Raw genomic sequence first — 20,633 nt, forward strand, 5'->3', positions numbered from 1 at the left:
ACAATGTTTCCCATAGGAATCAATGGAAAAGCGATTAATGTGTGCAAGCTCAAAATTCACCCCTTTTGCCAGCCGAAGCACCCGTTTTTGTGCTGCTGGGATTCCCACTTCCGGACCTCTGTGTTTTTGCGATGCTGCGATTTCACTGAGGCTCCTCTCACTGGGAAACCCCACCTCCGGACTTCTGTTGCCAGCGAAGCACCCATTTTTGCGCTGTTGGGATTCCCCTGCTGGGATTCCCCTGCAGCATCACAAAAACACGGAAGTCCAGAGGTGGGGTTTCCCATGGAGGGGAGTCTCAGGAGAATCCCAGCAACGCAAAAACACTGGCAACAGAAGTCCAGAGGCGGGGCATCCCAGCAGCGGCGGTGGGTTTGTAAGGTGAAAATAGTTTGTAAGAAGAGGCAAAAAAATCTTAAACCCCAGGTATGTATGTCGAAAAGTTTGTATGACGAGGCGTTTGTAAGACGAGGTATCACTGTATTAGAATAAATCCAAATGAGGAGCATCTCCTGAAAACTCTTCAACTATTTAATTTGGGCTTAGAGTTGTATTATTTCCTTCTGTGCTTCTGGTCAAAGAGAAGCCCTTGCTTCTTAAGTGGTGGTGTTAATGCCCATCTTTCTGGACAGAACTAAAGAATAAAAAAGTAAAGGTGTCCCCATCATGTCCAACTCTAGAGCTTGGTGGTCATCTCTGTTCCTTAGCCACAAGATTCAATATTGTCTGAAGACAATTTCCATGGTCCTGTAGCCATCACGATTGTTCCTCAAAGGCACACGGAACACTGTTACCTTCCCATCAAAGCGCTGCCTGTTTATCTACTCGCATTTTGCTTGCTTTCACACTTGCTAGGTGGACAGGAATGGAGATGGGCTCTTGAACCCAAAACTATATTTTGCATTTATTTTGGAACAATTGGTTTATTGCTGATTAATTTAAGGATGTTCTGTCTGTTCACTTCTCAGACCTCGTTTACTTTTCAGATGCTCTGTCTGTCCACTGTTCAGATCTTCAGCTGACAAGATCAGGGTCTTTGCATGTCCCTTGGGAAGAATAATCTCCTTCAAAATTCAAACATTAGGCATTTGAACCTGAAAAATCCATACTTGGTGCAATTTATCACACCTGTGCACAGAACATCACTGCTTCTTGGCACACTGCCAATCTTAATTTTCCTTCTTCTCCTCCTTCTCTCTTTCTATTATTATTATTATTATTATTATTATTATTATTATTATTATTAGTAGTAGTAGTAGTAGTAGTAGTAGTAGTAGTAGATGATTTCAATTTCTATGCCTCCCACTCCCTAGGGACTCTGGGCGGCTCACAACCAAAAATAAACATCCAAAATACTAAAAACTATTAAAAACAGTTAAAATAAAACAGTAACACCCACACATACCCTATATGGCCAGGTCTCAATGGTTATGATTAACAGATCAGGGGCCTCAGGCCTGCCGGAAAAGCCAGTTCTTTTCTGTTCTGTGAATCACTGGTGATCCATGAGAAAATTTTGGTGACCCGCAGAAAAAGTATTTACATTTTTTTAATATTGCACTAAATTTTATTTATTAATAAATGAAAAAAGTCTTATTAGTGTTCAGTGAGATTATGAATTTAGTAGTCCCTGAGAAAGGTTGCCGACTGATGCTCCAGAGGAAGTAAGCCATAACACCAGAGACTCTACTTTGGGGCTGGGAAGCCTGGGAACTGTAATCCCAACACATCCAATTGGGAAGGCTGGGCCGGAAACTTCCATGCTGCAGCACGCCTTCCTTCTGAGCATGCCCAGAAAGCCAGGCCCTTTTCATTATGAACAGCAGCCTCGCGCCTTCCGCTTCCGCTCTTCCCTTCAGCAGCCGCTCAGCACGTGTTAGGCGCAGCGGGAGCCCTGCCCCCGCGAGGGGAGGGGCGCTCGGGGGGAGGGCGGCGTCAAGGCCATCCCGTCATCTTCGCCGCCCCTCCTCCCGGTGGGCGTGCCCGTCGCGCGGAGATGAGGTCAGGCAGCGCCGCGGCGGCGCGGCAGGATGGATGGCGGTTCCCGGCCGGCGGTGAAGGCAAGCGGAGTCGGGAGCGAAGCCGCCATGTCGAGCGGGGCGCCGGGCAGCTCCGTCTCCGACCCGCAGCACGCAGCGCGGCTCCTGCGGGCGCTGAGTTCATTCCGGCAAGAGGGCCGCTTCTGCGATGCCAACCTGGTGCTGGACGGGCAGGAGATCCCGGTGCAAACCAACATCCTGGCCGCCGCCAGCCCCTACGTGCGGTGAGTGGAGCCCCGGGCCCGGCGGGGAGGGAGGGAGACGGGGGAAGCGGGTCCTCTCGGGTGTCGCCCTTGCTTGCTGCTTCCATGGGCGGCTGGGCTCTTTCCTCCGCATCCTGCCTGGCTGGGCTCTCTTATGTCCCTGGTTTTGTCTTTATTTAGCCACATTCATGTAGCGTCTATGGGAGGGGGTGGCCCTTGGAGAGCTCTAGGCAACGACACTTCAGACTTGAGGTAAAGTGTAAGTGTAGGATCTCCTGCTCCAATAGGGGGTTGGACTAGAAGACCTCCAAGGTCCCTTCCGATTCTATTATTATTATTATTATTATTATTATTATTATTATTATTATTATTATTATTATTATTATACCATAAAGTGCATCCATCCATCTCAGAGGTCTTCTTTGTCTAAAGTAGTGTAGGGTCTCCTGTCCAAGGTCCCTTCCAACTCTGTTGTTGCTATTATTAATACACTTTATTTTAATGGAGGCAGATTAGTGTACGTTCGAAGTGATCATAAAATCCATCCATCTATCTCAGAGGTCTTCAAACTTGGCCACTTTTGCTATGCTGGCTGGAGAATTCTGGGAGTTGAAGTCCACAAGTAGCCAAATTGGAAGACCTTTGATCCATCTCATCTACATGTCTCTATATATGGGGTATATTTTGAGTATTGCAATGGCTTAGTGGTGAGGGCACTCATCTCCCACTCAGGGTAGGGTAGGGTAGGGTAGGGTTAATCTCCAAAGGGAGATTGGACTGCCATTTGTCCTAAATGGTATACTACTCCTGCTTGAGAGGGGTGTGTGTGGACTAGACCTACAAGGTCCCTTACAACTCTAATAGTCTGTAACTCTTATCTGTAGAACAAAATAAGAAAGTAGATTAAGAAAGCATATACTACCATCTCTATCTATCTTTCCCAACAAAAAGGAGGTGTCACCTCTTGGGTGGGGTGGGGACAGCAGCTGGAAGGTTCCTTGAACTGTTGCAGAGTTCCTGCCTCCCACTGAGCCCTTCTCAACCTCTGCCTTTCCTAAAACGGGTAGATTGAAACTCCCAGAATGGCTCCGTCCACCTTGATAGAAATGTTTGCAACAATGCATGCCTTTAATCCGTAATGTGTAAAATAAAGCTTTTTGGACATTCTGTGCTGAGCTTGAGAAATGGGACTTTTTAAGTCTAGCTCATCTTGGTTTGTCTCTTCCATGCTTGGCTTTTCTGTCAGGAGTTGGGAGCAGCTTGTCTCCCTTGTTTCCTGCTACAACAACCCTGTGAGGGAGTTCTGTTGTGCTTAGACAGGGACTGGCCTAAAGACTGCCACTGAGTTTCTAATGTCAGAAGACAGATTTCCAGCACTTTAATCAGCACTGCACTCTGGCTCTCACAGAGTGGGATAAAAGGCTGTTTGTTTGTTTGTTTGTTTTGCTCTTGCTTTCGAATGGCATATTATTGTTATTGCATATATTTTTCCAAAAGTATAACAATCAGAACATAGGAGCCCTCAGACCAAAAATACAGTGAAGGGAGCAGTAGCATTTTATAGAAGCTAAAATAATATGTATAAAATGTTAACACCGACTCATTATTTTACTACGGTACATTATTGAATCTAGCTACATAGGCCATCTATTGCTCTAATCTTCTCAGTTGTAATAAAATAAGCTATTTTAGTTATGATAATTCTATAATGTGCCTAAATTCTTAATATTCTATTTCATAAATGCCTTAGATGGATTAAACGGAAGGCAGTTTATTGATTTATAAGGCGTCTATAGCAGCCTATCTTAAACACTAATCCTAGGTGACTCACCCCAAAGTCAATAAACAATGACATAGAAGCCCAAATTTCCACTGGCTCATCCCCATCAGGGGATCTTGATGCAGATGTGATTCATGTGCTGAGAGGTTCAGAAAGCTCGTCTTTTATAGTTGATCTCAAATTCAGTTCCCAAGGATCCACCATTCAAGATGAATGTAAATTACCCAGCAGAGGAGTTTGGCTTTTACACCCGGCAGAATGTGTGTAAAAACTAAACAGCCAAGTAGGCTGCCTTGAAAGTGGATTAAATAGGCGTGCATTAAGTTAGTAGCAAAGATGATACACAAGGGACAGGCATGTGGTAAACCTTCTGTTTCTTTGTGATAGACTCTTACAAATCCCTACCTAGCTTGTGACAGCCATAAAGAGATGTTGCAGGGATGCTTGGGAAAAATGAGCTTTTATTATTCAGATTCCCCCTTACACACACACACACACACACATTTTCTATAGGAACTTGTTTTTATTTAAATTTATTTGGGCTTTGTGGGACAAGAGTTTTCAGTTAAATTTGGCACGGTTTTTAAGAGTATACCAGTAAATACCAGTTACCAGTAAATACATTACCAGTAAACAAAGGCCAATCAGATATCCGAGTCTTTGGAGAAGGACGGCATACAAATCTAATAAATAATAATAATATGATTGAGAAACTCCTTTGATTGACTTGTTGGAAACCAGAAGCAAGATTAAATGGTCTCTCTTCGCATCCTCTTACAAGACTTGGATGTTTCCAGTTGGGTCAGTAAGGGCACCAGTGGTTAGAGAGACTTTGCCAGGTTTTAGTTTTCCAGTTCAGATAATCTTTTATAACTATTTAAAAGGATTGAGAGATGTACACCAAAGAAGCATTCAACTCCCTTCTAATAGGGTTTGCATGATCTGGGTCCCAAAAGAAAAGCAATGGCATTTGGGCAGAGAGATCCTCTCTTTGTTATTATCTCTGTTCTGTGGAATATCCCTCCCCTAGTTGTAATCCAATTATCCTTTTAGGAACGCAATGAAGTCTTGGCTTTTTTTTTTTTTTAGGCGGTAGGATTGGAAGATCTATAGTGTATGTTGGTATTCCTGTTCTCCAACCAGAGTGGTTTTTATTTGCTTCTTGCAGTCTTTGTTGAGTCTATTTTAAATTTATTTTTTTCCTTTGTTAAAAAAAAAAAAGCATTTTGAGCTTCTTCAGCAATTGAGGTGGCTAATTTATTGATTAAATAAAATAAATATTGATAGCGTCAGGGTCGGCATCAGTGAAGGGCTGAAAAATCTTTTACTACCCCACAGTGGGTGTGGCTTATTTTGTGGGTATGGCTTGCTGGCCATGTGACCAGGTGGTAGTGGCTTGATGATCATGTAACCGGACCGGGAAGGGTGACTTAAAGGTGCCCAACTTGACGTCACTCATGTCAAGGGTTTGGGTTAGGCTGCCTAGCCTCTCCTCGCCTTAAAGAGATACAATTTCCCTTACTATTACTGAACACCCAAAATATACTATGTATATATGTATATATTCTATGTATATATTTTATTTATTTATTTATTTATTTATTGGATTTGTATGCCGCCCCTTTCCAGAGACTCGGGGCGGCTAACAGCGACAATAAAACAGTGTACAATAGTAATTTGGTATTGATGATTAAAAATCAATTAATATAAAAACCAAACATACATACATACATACCATGCATAGAATTGTAAAGGCCTAGGGGGAAAGAGGATCTCAATTCCCCCATGCCTGGCGGCAGAGGTGGGTTTTAAGTTGTTTACGAAAGGCAAGGAGGGTGGGGGCAGTTCTAATCTCTGGGGGGAGTTGGTTCCAGAGGGCTGGGGCCGCCACAGAGAAGGCTCTTCCCCTGGGTCCCGCCAGGCGACATTGCTTATTACATATTACACACAGGCACACAAAAATATACATTAGCTACAGTGTAATATACATTAGCTAAAGTGTATGTACACACACACACAGCTCTTCTAAAATTATATACATTCAACCTCATTTACTGCAATAGGAAAAACATAGTCAGAGCCCAGAAGGGAAAAAAAATAAAAATAAAATCATTTTTTTTCTACCGTTTCTGCCTACCTGACTGTACCTGTAGGGGCCCATCAGTGGTCAGCATTAATGTCAAAATCTAGTGGTTGGTTCAAAGTTGGCCGTTATTGGACATGGAATGGGATGATCTTGTGGCCTGCTTTAGTAGGCTATTAAAATATGCTTAGTAAGCATTGGCTGAACTGGCAGCCTTCCAACAGGCCTCTGTTGGATTCTTCTTTTTTAAAAAACAAGTCCCTGCCTGTGAGTTTGAAAGAGTTGCATAGCTTCTTGACAATTGTTGACAGCATTTTTCCATGAGGTTGCCTGCTAGGTGGTGTCTGGCTTTGCATGTAACCTTCCACTTGTTGAACTGTATGCCAAACAAGCCAGAACTGCTTGGTTACTCACACTGCTGAACGATAAGAAACAATTTTAAAAGGGCAGGAAGAATCAGAGTACTACAAAGTATGGGATAAATTCTACAAATGGTTAGAAAAGAGAAACGACACATGAAATCAAATCATATGGAAATAAAAAAGCAATTTAAAATTGAAGTAACTATGTAAATGATATATAATAATGTAAATATGTAAACAGTGAATAGTATAAGAATTTTGCATTAAATGAATTGTAAAAAGCACAAGTAAGACATGACAAAAATGCTAAAGAAGTTAATTGTTAATTTGCTTAAAGCTCCAAAAACAGTTTTTGATAAGGGAGGGGTTGTAAAGAATCCCTGTATATGTTTTATGTTTGTGCGTGTTTTGTGTTGTGTTATGCAAAAAAAAATAATAATAATTAAAACATTTTTTTGAGAGTAGAGTGGCTGAATCTATGCTTTCACAGACTTGAACCGAGCAAATAAGACAATCATTTTTGATGCTGGTGTGTCCTTTAAGTGATGTCTTAAATAATTCGCCTAAACTAGGAAGGAAGGTATCTCTGAGCATATGCAGAGGCTCCCCCCTCCCTCTTTAATGCTGCCCTATCACTTCTCATTGAAAAATTAAGCCTATTATCAGTTCTTCAACTAAGGCATTTACAGAACCGGACCAGAAAGCCTGAATGGAGTATGAAGTCATCTCACGGGAAAGGAATTGTTGAAATTAGCTTTCAGTTCTAATATGAAGCTGAGAGTTGCTCCCCTGGCCCTCTCTGGGATTGTTCATCCAGGTACTGTCCATGCCTGATAAATATCAAGAAAATATTTGTCTTGTGTGCCTCCAAACCATGAGATCAGACTAGCTCTAAGAACAACCAGGTGGGAAGTCTCCTACTGCTTAATTTAAAAGTTAGAAGAGCAATTTGTAGCAAAGGTAAAATTATGTATGAGCAACCACATTATGGATTCAGGGGTTTTTCTTTTTCTGTTCTTTGGTTTCTTTTTTAACTTCTTGTTTGCTCAGTTGCTTACCAAACACTCCTGCCATCACACATCACACTGTGTTAGCAAAAACCTCAGAAGAGAAGGATTTAGGGGTAGTGATTTCTGACAGTCTCAAAATGGGTGAACAGTGCGGTCAGGTGGTAGGGAAAGCAAGTAGAATGCTTGGCTGCATAGCTAAAGGTATAACAAGCAGGAAGAGGGAGATTGTGATCCTGCTGTATAGAGCGCTGGTGAGACCACATTTGGAATACTGTGTTCAGTTCTGGAGACCTCACCTACAAAAAGATATTGATAAAATTGAACGGGTCCAAAGAGGGGCTACAAAAATGGTGGAAGGTCTTCAGTATAAATCCTATCAGGAAAGACTTAATGAACTCAATCTGTATAGTCTGGAGGACAGAAGGAAAAGGGGGGACATAATCGAAACATTTAAATATATTAAAGGGTTAAATAAGGTTCAAGAGGGAAGTATTTTTAATAGGAAAGTGAACACAAGAACAAGGGGGCACAATCTGAGGTTAGTTGGGGGAAAGATCAAAAGCAACGTGAGAAAATATTATTTTACTGAAATAATAGTAGATGCTTGGAACAAACTTCCAGCATACGTGGTTGGTAAATCCACAGTAACTGAATTTAAACATGCCTGGGATAAACATAGATCCATCCTAAGATAAAATACAGGAAATAGTATAAGGACAGACTAGATGGACCATGAGGTCTTTTTCTGCCGTCAATCTTCTATGTTTCTGTGGTTCTCTTTCTTCCTCCTTCCTGCCATTTCTCACTTCTGTACACACTTCTCCAGCATAAGAAAGGCAGTGTCATAGATTAAAAAGTGTAAAAAAACCTCTGGCTATTCTCAAATAGATAATAGGAGATTCCTGTGTTGATCTCTCTTCGTGGGCAACCCTCCTGTTAATTGTCAGAGCCCCCCTAAAACCAGTTCTTTCCTTGTGCTGTGAACAGGAGAAAATTGCTGACTTCCTCATTAAGAAGGGTAGGAAGAAGTTTAGAATATGCCTCTTGCATCTGGATGAATGGGTGGGGTGCTGGGAAAATTACCGGCAAATTCAGGTGTATCATTCATGCAGAAAGAGGTGGAGCTTCTGTTGTTTATCCAGGCTTCAAGGGGTAATATTGGTAGCTGAAGTTATCAGCTCCTTTATAAAAAAAATCAAAGAGGCATTTTTTCATAGTGAATAAGAGTTATGAAACTGCTGACTGTCAAGTAATTAAAGAGGCCCTTCTTGGAGGATTTATGGTTTAAATGCTAGAAAGCATGTTAAATAGAGAATGGCAGTAAGCAGCTGAGGCAGGAATTTCACAATTGATTACATAAATATTTCTCAGATATGAAGCTGAAGATGTGTCACATATAATTCAAACCGTGTAGTTCTTCCCTTCCTCTACACTAAATATATTATTTAAATATGCATTTTGAATAAAGCAACAGAACACTCCTATCTAAAAGATCCCTGGGTATTTAAAGGTCATTATTATGGGAAGCAATTAGTTTTTTCATAATGTTGTGACACCCTCAGAAAAAGAGCTGTGATTTATTACACTATTTTCTTCCATGTAAGATCTGGTTCTCCACTGTGTAGGGTAAGTTCCAAATCAAGGTAACTTGAAATAATAATGTGTGACTATTACAAGTGGTGTAATAAATATGTTAAATAGCAGCTATTTCACAGCTGTCATTTTCCCACCCCATGATGGCAGTACGTATTTCTTTTTTATTAGTGTATGTATAAGATATGCTGATGTATGTGTGTGTATACATATACACACACACAAAATGCTGTTTAAGCGATCTAAAATGGATTGTCAGCTATAGTTACAATTCAGGTGTTTTTTAACATTTGTTTTCCTGTATGTCTTACATGTCTTGTAACTAGCTGAACTAGTTTATCGTATTAGCATATAGGTTAGGCCAGGGGTCAGCAACCTTAAACACTCGGAGAGCCATTTGGACTCATTTCCCATAGAAAAGAAAACACCGGGAGCCACAAAACTCTTCCTGTGCCTAACTATTTCCTGAGCAGCATTAGCAGTTGTGACACATATTTTGAGCTATAAGAAGCCGCAGCAGAGGGATGAAAGAGACATATGTGGCTCCATAGCCCATGGGTTGCTGACCCCTGGTTTAGGCCCTACTGGAACATTCTTAAATCCTTGGAACCTGTTTTCTTTAATGGATAGAATGCTTTCAACAATATAAATATTCACGTACAATTTAATCTGTAACATGTAAAATAAAGAGTTTGGAGAGAAATGCGAACATATATTTCTATCTGTCCTTGAGGATTAACAGTAGATGAAAAACAGTTCAGTTCATTTCTGCATGGAGAAGGGAGTGTCCATGCCACTGATTCATGAATTTTTTTTTATCAGATGAAAGGTAATTAGAGAGAGAGAGCATAGATCTGTATTATTATTAAGGCTGAATCATACTTTCTTCTAAGCTGCTCTCTAAGCTAGCACTGGGCATATATATGCATAGTATCCAAATCCTCAATTTTGAATGAATAGAGTAGAAATGGTATTATAAGCCATTCCACCATTTCTTAATTTTCTTTCCTGCAGTTGCTATTTTCCTTTTAAAAGATACACAAATAACTGCAGAGATGTGGTTTTTATTTTTAACTTTGAAAACATTGTGGGTTTGTAGAATTAATCTGAAGTCCCCTGTAGCCATCCCCGGATTTGGACCCTTTTTGCTTACATCCCCAAAAGATAAACCTTAGAACTCAGAATTGAAAACTTAAAACTTAGAATTCAGGAGGTGACTCATTTTTATTCTGTCCCACCCAACGGTACGTTGGGAATAAAAAAAATGATATCACTGGGCTTAGAACTCTGAATGCCTCTCCTTGTCCATCAACAAGGGATAGCTCTGCAAATATAACAAAAAATTGATGGAAAGAAAGATCAAGCTTAAAATGGGACCAGGTTTTTAAAAAGAAGAAAGAATACGGCAAATAATCCCACAGTACATTTCTATGGGGGGGGGGGAAATTGGGCAGCAACTGCCCTTGGAAACTTCACTTCTCCTTGCTGGTCACCTGAACCAAAATGGAACTGCAGTTAAGAAAGTTGGAGGAAACAGATTATATTACAGATTTAGATTATTATTAGAGTTGGAAGGGACCTTGTGGGTCATCTAGTGCAATCCCCCTCTCTAGCAGGAATCCCTACACCATTTCGGACAAATGGCCGTCCGATCTCCCTTTGAAAGTCTCAAGTTTTGGAGCTCTCTCAACCTCTGAAGGCAAGCTGTTCCAATGGTTGATCGCTCTCACTGTCAGAACGTTTCTCCTTATTTCCAGGTTGAATCTCTCCTTGGTCAGCTTCCAAACGTCAGAAGCCCTGCATACTATCCTACATGCTATCCTGCTTACTTTGTATACTATATAGAATATAGAATATTTTCACACCATCCATGCAACAGCCACAGAAAAAAAAATCCCTTAACTTTATTTAGTTACTATGTTACCGACTTATTTGTTTTGATTATTTTGATTTTTTTTAAATCCCTTTTGTTACTTTCTAAACAAGGCAGCAGACATAGATGATACTCCTTCTATCCTCCTGTCTTGCCCACAATATCAATCCTATGAAGTGGGTTGAGCTGACAGACGGACTGGCCCAAGGTTACCCTAGTCATTATTTAAGTTTCAGTAGAGAAGAGCCTAATTCTGGGAACGATGGAGGGCAAAAGAAGAAGGGGACAACAGAGAACAAGGTGGCTGGATGGAGTCACGGAAGCAGTCGGCATGAGCTTAAATGGACTTCAAAGGATGGTAGAGGACAGTAAGGCCTGGAGGAACGTTGTCCATGCAATTGCAATGGGTTGGACACAACTTCTCAATTAACAACAACAACAATTAACTTACATAGTTTTTGGAAACCAAGAGAAGTATAATGCTCCAGATTTGGTTCTGAAAACGGTCTCCCAAATAAAACACCTTCTCAAAAGTTACCATTTATGCATTAGTCCAAAAAGAGAAATAAGGTATCAAGGAAAGCAAACCAAGCAGACTTCTATTAATCTTCCATGTGTGTCTGTTATATATACAAGAGCCAGTGTTGCCAGACCAAATGCAAAGAGGCCCATGTTCCAGTCCTCCCCAGGCACAGAAACTGGCTGAGTGACTTTGGGCTAAATGCTTAAAATCTCAACTGTAGACTGGGAAGTTGAAAAACACCTCTCTACCAACATCTGTCTGTCTGTGGACTGGTATGATAGATTATGATGCATAACTTTCAATAAAGAGGACTTCACTCTCCAACGGGATCAGTTTGAGCTCATACTCATGCAATATTATAAAAATGCAATATGCCTTATCAGAAATGGGGAGAGTATAGGGCAGCTCTCTGGTGTTGCTACTTCACCTCTTGCTATCTCCTAATATGGATTTCACACCCCCATTTTCTTACTTCTAAATCAGCTTTGAAGTTCACATAGAAGTTACTATATTTTTTGGTGTATGAGATGTATCGGAGCATAAGATGTACCTTAGTTTTTGGGGAGAAAAATAGGAGGGGGGGAATTCTGCCTACCAGGTATTCATCTGGCTAACGTCCTTAGTGTGGTCAGCTTCAGCACATTATTTTACCCCCTTGTTCGGGCTGAAAAAAATACTTATTTGGAGTGAGTAACAATGGAAAAGCCTGCACGTTTGGTACTGGGAAGAGCTCATTAGGGCTGGGGGGAAAAACTATTTGGAGCAAGTAGCAATGAAAAAAGCCTGCAAAAACTTAGGTCTGGAAAAACCTTATTTGGAGCAAGTAACAATGAAAAAGCCTGCAAATCAGTAAGAGCTGGGAAGCACTTCGTTCGGGCTGAAAATAACTTCAAAAAAGCTACATTTGGAGTATAAGACCCACCCAGATTTTCAGCCTTTTTTTAGGGAGGAAAGAAGTGTGTCTTATACCCCGAAAAATACGGTACTTTCAGGCAGAAGAGTCTTCTCTGGCAGTCCTTTTGAGAGGACTGGTCCAGTTTCCAGGATACCATTGACCTAGCAGTGCACTTAGGGGAGAATATGTGAGTGGATAGGGGAACAGAAATAGTTCATATAAAGTTTAAGTATAAATATTGTAATAGCTCCTTCTTTAAATGGAAGAGTAGACTCCTTTGGGGTTTGTTTGTTTTTTTACACCGTGTTTGTTTTTGTTTTAAGTGGCTCTTGTGTAGGAGCACCTAAAAACAAAACATAACAACCATAACTCTCAAAAAATTGGCAGTGGGAACTGGGTGTGGTTAAAGCTTACATTTTTAAAAAACTCGTGCTGCCCAAAGGGCTAAAGGTAGGACATGCAGAAAAAATAATAATAAAGCCCTGTTTGTTTGAGGGGGACAGGAACTGATCTTAGGGTTGCATACCTGTTTCATCGTCTCAACTGAAGCCCCCTAAAATGCATTTTAATGAAATCAAATTAGAAGAACAAGGGGATAACATTACAGCCCCAGAGTGAAAACACCCCACATTAAAGCCGCCTTATGTGTTACATAATTAAGCAAGACTTAATTAGGGTGAACATGGGGAAATCATTCCGTCAGCCCACAAAGGAAAGAAGTAAGGGTGATTTTAGCTGTTGTTTTGGCACCATGGCCTTGTTTTGGATGAGTAGCTGTGGGTGAGATTTAGGAAGTAATGAAACCTATAGGGTTGCTTCCACAGAGCAAAGCGGCTATATGCGCCTCTTGAAACATTGATTCACCCCAGACGCACCTCAAGGGAATTATAAAAAGCTGGGGGGGGGGGATGCATGGAGGAGCATAGGTTCCTGGTTCTCCCTGCAGCCTTTTCCTATTTGAGGAGTTTCGCTTTGATGTTGGTTCCCTTCCAGGTGTGAGGGAGGGCGGGGGAAGAGGAAAAGAAACAAGGAAAAGCACTTTCCTTCTTATCTGCATAATGAGTAACTGCCGGGTAGAGTGACTCAAGAAACTCTTTCCATTATGTTTTATGCCTTGAATTTAGTAAAATGAATGCCGGACTGAAACTTCTCCTGTAAGACCTGAACAGAATCTCAATCTCTCTCCCTCGCCCCCCTCTCTCCCTCCCTCTCTGCCCCCACTCTCTCTCCCTCTCCCCATCCCTCTTCCCTACTCTCTCCCCCTCCTTCCCTCCCTCTCCTCTCCTCCTCTCTCCCCATCACTCTTCCCTACTCTTTCCCCGCTCCCTCTCCTCTCCATCCTGCTCTCTCTCCATCCCTCTCTTTCCCTGGTCTCTCCCCGTCCCTCCCTATCCCCATCTCCCCTCTCTTTCTCCCTCTCTCTCCCCCTTCCTTCCTCTCTCTTCCTCTCCCCCTCCCTCTCTGCCCCCACTCTTTCCCATCCCCCTCCCCTCCTCTCTCCCCCTGCCTCCCTCCCTTTCTCCCTCTCCCCTATTCTTTCCCCACTCCCTCTCCTTCCCTCCCTCTCTCCCCCTCCCTCTCTTCATCCCTCTCTCTCCATCCCCCCTTCCTTCTATCTCTCCCTCTCCATCCTTCTCTCCCCCTCTCCCTCCCTCTCTCTACTTACCTTTCTCCCTCTCCTTCTCTCCTTCTCTCCATCCCTCTCTCTCCCCCACCCTCCCCTTCTCTCTCCCCCTCCTCTCCCTGTGGTATCTAGATCAGTAGGGAAAGGATTGGAATAAGTGTTCCTTAGGGGGGGAAATTCCCCTTATTTTCTGCCACCTTCAACAATAGCTTAATGCTGAGACTGGGTTCTGAGAAACGTGTCCTGAGCTATATTTGCTGCGTTTCTGTAGATTAAACTCTTTGTGTTTTATGCTTCTCAGTGAATCCGCTATAGATTCATCTACCTGTGCACACAAGTAGATAAATGTGTATACAGAACACAGGGAGATAAATTGTCTAAACAAACCTTTTAGCAATTCACAGCTTTGTATATATAATCAAATCACCAAATAGTTTAACAGGCTGGCACATGGATGTAATCTGTCAGAGGTTGAAAGAGGGCCGTTTTTGATGGTGAGCAAACCTTTAAATTCCATTAAGTTGAGGTCACTGGATAAATTTATGACTCTCCCTCTGCGTCCTGCATAACTGATGCTCAGTGGTATTTGATGCTTCGGAGCTTATTGTATATTTCATGCATGTAAATCTCAAAACAAATTATAGAAATAGCTGTGGTAATCTGCATTTTATTTTTAATAATCTCTCACCGAGAATTCACTTTTAGTTGACGGTTGAAAATTAAGTTCCCCCATCTCTCTGAATAATCCTTGCCAGCATTTATTTTATCTCCTTCTAAATTTGCTGTTTGGAAAAGCACATGAGTTTCTTACTGGTGACTTGAGACTTTCTCAGGTACATTTTAAAGCTTGGTACCCTTAAAAAAAAGTCAACAGCAAGTTAGATCTGTTTTTGTCCGAAATGAAACGGAAAGAAATGATTTACCATATTTTTCAGAGTATAAGATGCATCTTTTTTCTCCCTAAAAGAGGCTGAGAATTTGGGTACATTTTATATTCTGAATGTAGCTTCCCCCACCAGCCCTAACTAGCTGCTAATGATCTTCCCAGCTCTTACCTTGCTGACTCTTTCATTGTTTCTCTCTGCAAAGAATGTTTCCCAAGCTCTAAGTCTTTGCAGGGTCCCCCCCCCATTGGTCTAACTTGCTCCAAATGTTTCTTTCCAGCTAACCAGGTGCTAACAATGTTCCCAGCTGTTACCCGCATGCAAGCTCTTTCATTGTTACTCTCTCAGAATAAAGTTTTTTTAAAGCCCTAACCAGAAGATAAAATAATATGCTGGCTGAGGATGCTAGCCACATGAATACCTGGTAAGCAGATTCTTTTCCGTATTTTCCTCCCCCAAAACCAAGGTACCCTGGAGCGTCTTATACTCTGAAAAATATGGTATTTCTACTGCGTTTTTGTTTCACTTGTTGGCTTTCCCTTATCTATTCTGAAGGAAAGAGTACGCTTCTAATTGGAAATCCCAAAGGGGCAACTGGACTTTGTTGCCTTTTTGTTTGAAAACGTTTTGCTTCTCATTCAAGAAGCTTCTTCAGCTCTGACAGGATAGAGGGGAATGGAAGGGAATGAAAAATCCTGCCAGAGCTGAAGAAGCCTCTTGGATGAGAAGCGAAACGTCTTCAAAGGCAAAAAAAATTCAAGGAAGTCCAGTTGCCTCTTTTAAAAAGCACTTTTGAGACAACCATGGCCTGGATGACTTAAGAATCTCTACAGACTTTCTAATTGGAAGTCTTGACCCTGTGTGTAAGTTCAGGTTTGAAGTGGAAAATTACACAAAGGCTGAACCGTAAAGCTGAACCATAAAAGGCAGTCTAAAATTCTCATAAAACGTGCTGTGTAAATATACGTCCTTTGTGATCTTGCACACAAAAGATGTTCCTGGTTGCGTGTGCCTGCATGTATGTGGCAAAGAGAACAATTCTGCTGAGGCTCCCATCAGGAAGGATTATATGTGCTTCGGGTGGAAGTCAAAAGTTTTTACTATCGGTTCTGTAGACGTGACTTGGTGGGCATGATGTGGCTTAGCGAGCATGGCAGGAGGAGGATACTGCAAAATCCCCATTGCCTCCCACTCCAGGGAGAAGGATATTCGCAGTCATAGACTTATATTTGTTGCATTTAGAGAAATGTATTATTACATCATTTGGAATTATTCTATACAAATGTTCAAATATCTACATGGCCCTGACAAATGTACAGCCTACCTGAGATTTAAGAAATGAAATGGAAAAGGATAATTTTATCATAAATTGGAATACTAAATGCCACACTGAACATCTAAACAATGATTGTCATGAAGTGTTAATATTTATTAACTATGAATTTTCTACTTGTGTCTTGGAATTTTTGAGAACAAACGTAGAAGATGATATTATTGAAAACAATCCAGAAGCTGGAATGTTTTGCATGTGTGATTTTCTGAAACGTTTGCGCTATTCTGTCTTTTACAGAACAAAACTGAACTATAACACTCCCAAGGATGATGGGTCTGTGTATAAAATTGAACTTGAAGGGATATCTGTGGATACCATGAAAGAGATTTTGGACTACATCTTCAGTGGTCAGGTATGTGTTATTAATCCTAATCCTCTATATATCTTCAGGAATATTCTGTGTGCATGTATGTGTATCCAGTCACAATTCTGACAATGTCCGCTCAAAAGTTAAGTCTAGAGATTTAAGTTAAATCTCTTAGGAAATATGTTCATAAAACAGAAGTATTCCATAATGAATCCTGGCCAGTTTCTGGTGGATCTCTTGATAGATCACTGAAAACTTTGCAAAGTTAAAATAAACTTTAACCCAGTTTGTCAAATGCTCCTTTCGTTCTTAAGCATCACTGTGATTGTTCAAAGAGATGCTTTTATTCATTGAATTCTGAATATGGTCTAGCATCCATGAAGAAAATGCAGCTGGACAAGATTGAAAGTCCAAATGGGGAATCTCACTTTTGCAACAACCGGCCAAACATTTTAGGAAAATTAAAATGTCTGCTATGTGTTCTGTGACCCTGAGAGCCAAGTTATAAATAGAATAACAGAGTTGGAAGGGACCTTGGAGGTCTTCTAGTCCAACATTGCTTAAGCAGGAAACCCTACACCATATCCAGACACTTTTTAAAAAGTTCCAGTGTTGGAACATCCAAACTTCTGGAGGCAAGCTGTTCCACAGATTAATTGTTCTAACTGTCAGGAAATTTCTCCTTAGTTCTACATTACTTCTCTCCTTGATTAGTTTCCACCCATTGCTTCTTGTCCTGCCTTCAGGTGCTTTGGAGAATAGCTTGACCCCTCTTCTTTGTGGTAGCCTCTCAAATATTGGAACACGGCTATCATGTTCCCCCTAGTCTTTCTTTTCATCAAAGTAGACATGCCCAGTTCCAGCAACCCTTCTTCATATATTTTAATCTCTGATCCCCTAATTAACTTTGTTACTCTTCTCTGCACTCTTTTTAGGATCTCAACGGCTTTCTTATGAATTTATTTGTCACAGCCAACTCCTGAAAACAGGCTTATTTTTCATGGACTGTTTTTGGTCCCCTCTTAACCCAACCAAGCCAGATGCCACAGCATCATTTGTTGCAACAGATCCCTTGATATGTTGCAGCATCATTTGTTGCAACAGTTATACACAAGGCAGGATTGTCATCAACTCTCCCCTGACTCAAGGAAACATTCAGTGAACCTATGCGTGGAATATGTATTATGCCAATGGTCCCCAACTTTTCCAGCTCTGTGGACCAGTAGCAGTGGTGAGGGAGAGGGGATGGTTTTGTGCTCATGGCTACCACTTACCTGACTTGGTTCCCAATGGCCATAGCCTAGTACTGGGCCATGGACTGGGGGTTGGAGACTCCTGTATTGCATCAGTGGCCCCCAGCCTTTGGGGCACCGGGGACCGGTTCTGTGGAGGGAGCTTTTTCCATGGGACCAGTAGGAGCGTCGTTTTGCAGGCGTTCTGCATCACGGCCCTCTTTCTGACTCGTGCAGTATAGAGGTCCTCAATGGAAGGTAGGTTGGTAGCAATTGTTTTTTCTGCAGTTCTAATTACACAGATCTACAAAAATATCTATTTTTTGTAATCATCACAGTTGACCTTGTACTTTTCGGAATCATTTATTTTTGTTCTGATTTCAAAAACGTATATAGTTTTTCTGTAGCAGGTATAGTTTCCATGTAGCAGCATCATTATTATAAGGTATAGGAAATATACTGATGACATTAAGAAAACAATAACATCAATACAATACAATAACAAAAATGCTATTCTACATCAGAAGCTTTTATGTGATAGAGCAAAACTGAGCATAGTTTTGGGATCAGCACATCAAATTCCATCAAACAGACATATTACCTTTGCTGATGATTTTGTGTTTGTGTTGACCAATGTTATCCTCTGAAGTCTGTGTCTGTCTTGTTGGGTTGCAGAACTGAACCAGACAGTTTTAGAGGGGCAGGTGACAGACTCAATGATTCCTCTGTAGAACTGTGTCAGCAGCTCCTCAGGCCTTTTGTGTTTTTCTAGGATTCCACTTTTACTTGCTTATTAATCTAAATGTAAACCTGGAAAAATTAACTAAGTGCTAACGTAGCAAGCTCTCTGGAGTCTGACTCAGACCTTCATAACCAGCTGTATTTTCTGCCTTGAACCCTAGATCAAACTAAGTGAAGACACCATCCAGGATGTCGTACAAGCTGCTGACCTTTTGCTGCTTACAGACCTCAAAAAGCTCTGTTGTGAGTTTCTGGAGGGTTGCATTGCTGCTGAGAACTGTATTGGCATTCGGGACTTTGCACTACACTACTGCCTCCTCCACGTTCACTATCTGGCCTCGGAGTATCTTGAAACACACTTCCGGGATGTCAGCAGCACAGAAGAATTCCTAGAACTTTGTCCTCAAAGACTAAAAGAAGTGCTGTCTTTGGAGAAGTTAAACGTTGGGGATGAAAAACACATTTTTGAAGCGGTCATTCGGTGGATTTCTCATGATCCCGAATTAAGAAAGGTAACAGAGTTCAAAGTTACCTTTGTTTGGAGAAAACATAACAGTATTTGCTCATGTTGGTTTGTTTGGATGCTTCTAATGTTGGGTGTTTGGAAACATGGTCATTTAAGGTTCATTCTGCTTCGTTTCTCCTTGCTCCTCTAGTTTAGGCATCATCCTATACAAGTAGTCCTCCATTTAGGACCACAATTGAGCCCAAAATTTCTTGTTGCTAAGCAAGGTGTTTGTTAAGTGAGTTTTGCTCCATTTTATGCCTTTCTTGGTACAGGTTATTGAGTGAATCACTGCAGGTGTGACGTTAGCAACATGGCTGTGAAGCAAATCTGGTTTCCCCATTGATTTTGCTTGTCAGAGGATCACAAAAAAGGTGATCACGTGACCCCGGGAATGCCCTCGAACCGTCATAAGTATGAATCAATCGCCAAGCATTTGAATTTTGATCATGTGACCATGGGGATGCTGAAACAGTCATAATCCACTTTTTTGGGCGCCGTTGTAATTTTGAACGGTCACAAAACAAACTGTTGTAAGTTGAGGACTACCTGGCTTCCAGGATATCAGCAGGCATTATTCACTTACTGTCAAGTTCATCTCCTTAGCTGCACAATCAAGAGCAACTGAAAAGTAGGAATAAAAGAAAGCTGAATTTTGTCCTCGCGTCCTATTTTCCATTTTGGCAGAATCAGAACATTGATGCCACCGTACAAATTATTCAACTCATAAACAGACTGTAGTATTTTTTTTCATTGCTTTTTTTTTTTCCTTTGGGCACCCCCTTGCCTCCAATGCCTCCTTTCATTACAAGAGTTTGTAGTTGGAGCCATTTATTCCCTGTTTATTTATCTAGTGTACGGCAAATCTATAGGCTTATGGGACTGCTCTCCTCGACAAAATATCCACCACATTGTATCCAAATTTATTTACAGTGGTACCTCTACTTACAAACTTAATTCGTTCCATGACCAGGTTCTTAACTAGAAAAGTTTGTAAGAAGAAGCAATTTTCCTCTTGTAAAAGCAAATAATGTGTGCGATTGGGGAAACCACAGGGAGGGTGGAGGCTCGGGTTAATAAGTGGAAAATGGTTCTTGAGAAGAGGCAAAAAACATCTTGAACACCCGGTTCTTATCTAGAAAAGTTCATAAGTAGAACCGTTCTTAGGTAGAGGTACCACTGTATTTATTTATTTAGATTTATAGGTCGCGCTTCTCATGGACACAGGGAGGCTCACAAGGATAAAAATAGACACAATAAAAATAAATACAATTAAAATCATTAGAAAAAGCCTGAAACCCACAGTAATGTCCATCAAGAGCTTACACCGGCCCAATGTCTGATTTTTTTTCAACAAGCCAATGTGAGCTCTCGATGGACATTCAGACACAATGTGGGTATTTTGTGGAGGAGCACCACCGTCACACCGAGGGGTAGAGATAAGACCCCACTTAAACAATGAGTCCTGGCAGAGACATCATGTTGGGTGCGGATCCTGTTCAGAAGGTCAAAACCTGGTGGACCTTTTCTTCCACACTGTTTAAGGCCAATGAACAAAGCTGCGTTTTTTAGGCCTCACTGGAAAATCAGCCTCAATAATAATAATAATTATAATAATAATAATAATTATAATAATAATAATAATT

The 20,633-nt window shown here is 41.2% G+C and overlaps 1 protein-coding gene across 1 annotated transcript in view; it reads left to right on the forward strand.

The window, feature by feature from the left end:
* The first annotated feature begins 1,974 nt into the window (after positions 1-1,974).
* GAN (gigaxonin) overlaps positions 1,975-20,633 on the forward strand; it is a 43,602-nt gene continuing 24,943 nt past the window's right edge. Inside the window, exons 1-3 of the mRNA XM_070760444.1 lie at positions 1,975-2,263; positions 16,440-16,554; positions 18,644-18,994. Coding sequence (XP_070616545.1) covers positions 2,031-2,263; positions 16,440-16,554; positions 18,644-18,994 — 699 coding nt within the window. The 5' untranslated portion in view covers positions 1,975-2,030. The remainder of the gene's footprint in view (positions 2,264-16,439; positions 16,555-18,643; positions 18,995-20,633) is intronic.

This window comes from Erythrolamprus reginae, chromosome 9, assembly GCF_031021105.1.
Source record: "Erythrolamprus reginae isolate rEryReg1 chromosome 9, rEryReg1.hap1, whole genome shotgun sequence".
Classification (NCBI taxonomy): Eukaryota; Metazoa; Chordata; class Lepidosauria; order Squamata; family Dipsadidae; genus Erythrolamprus; species Erythrolamprus reginae.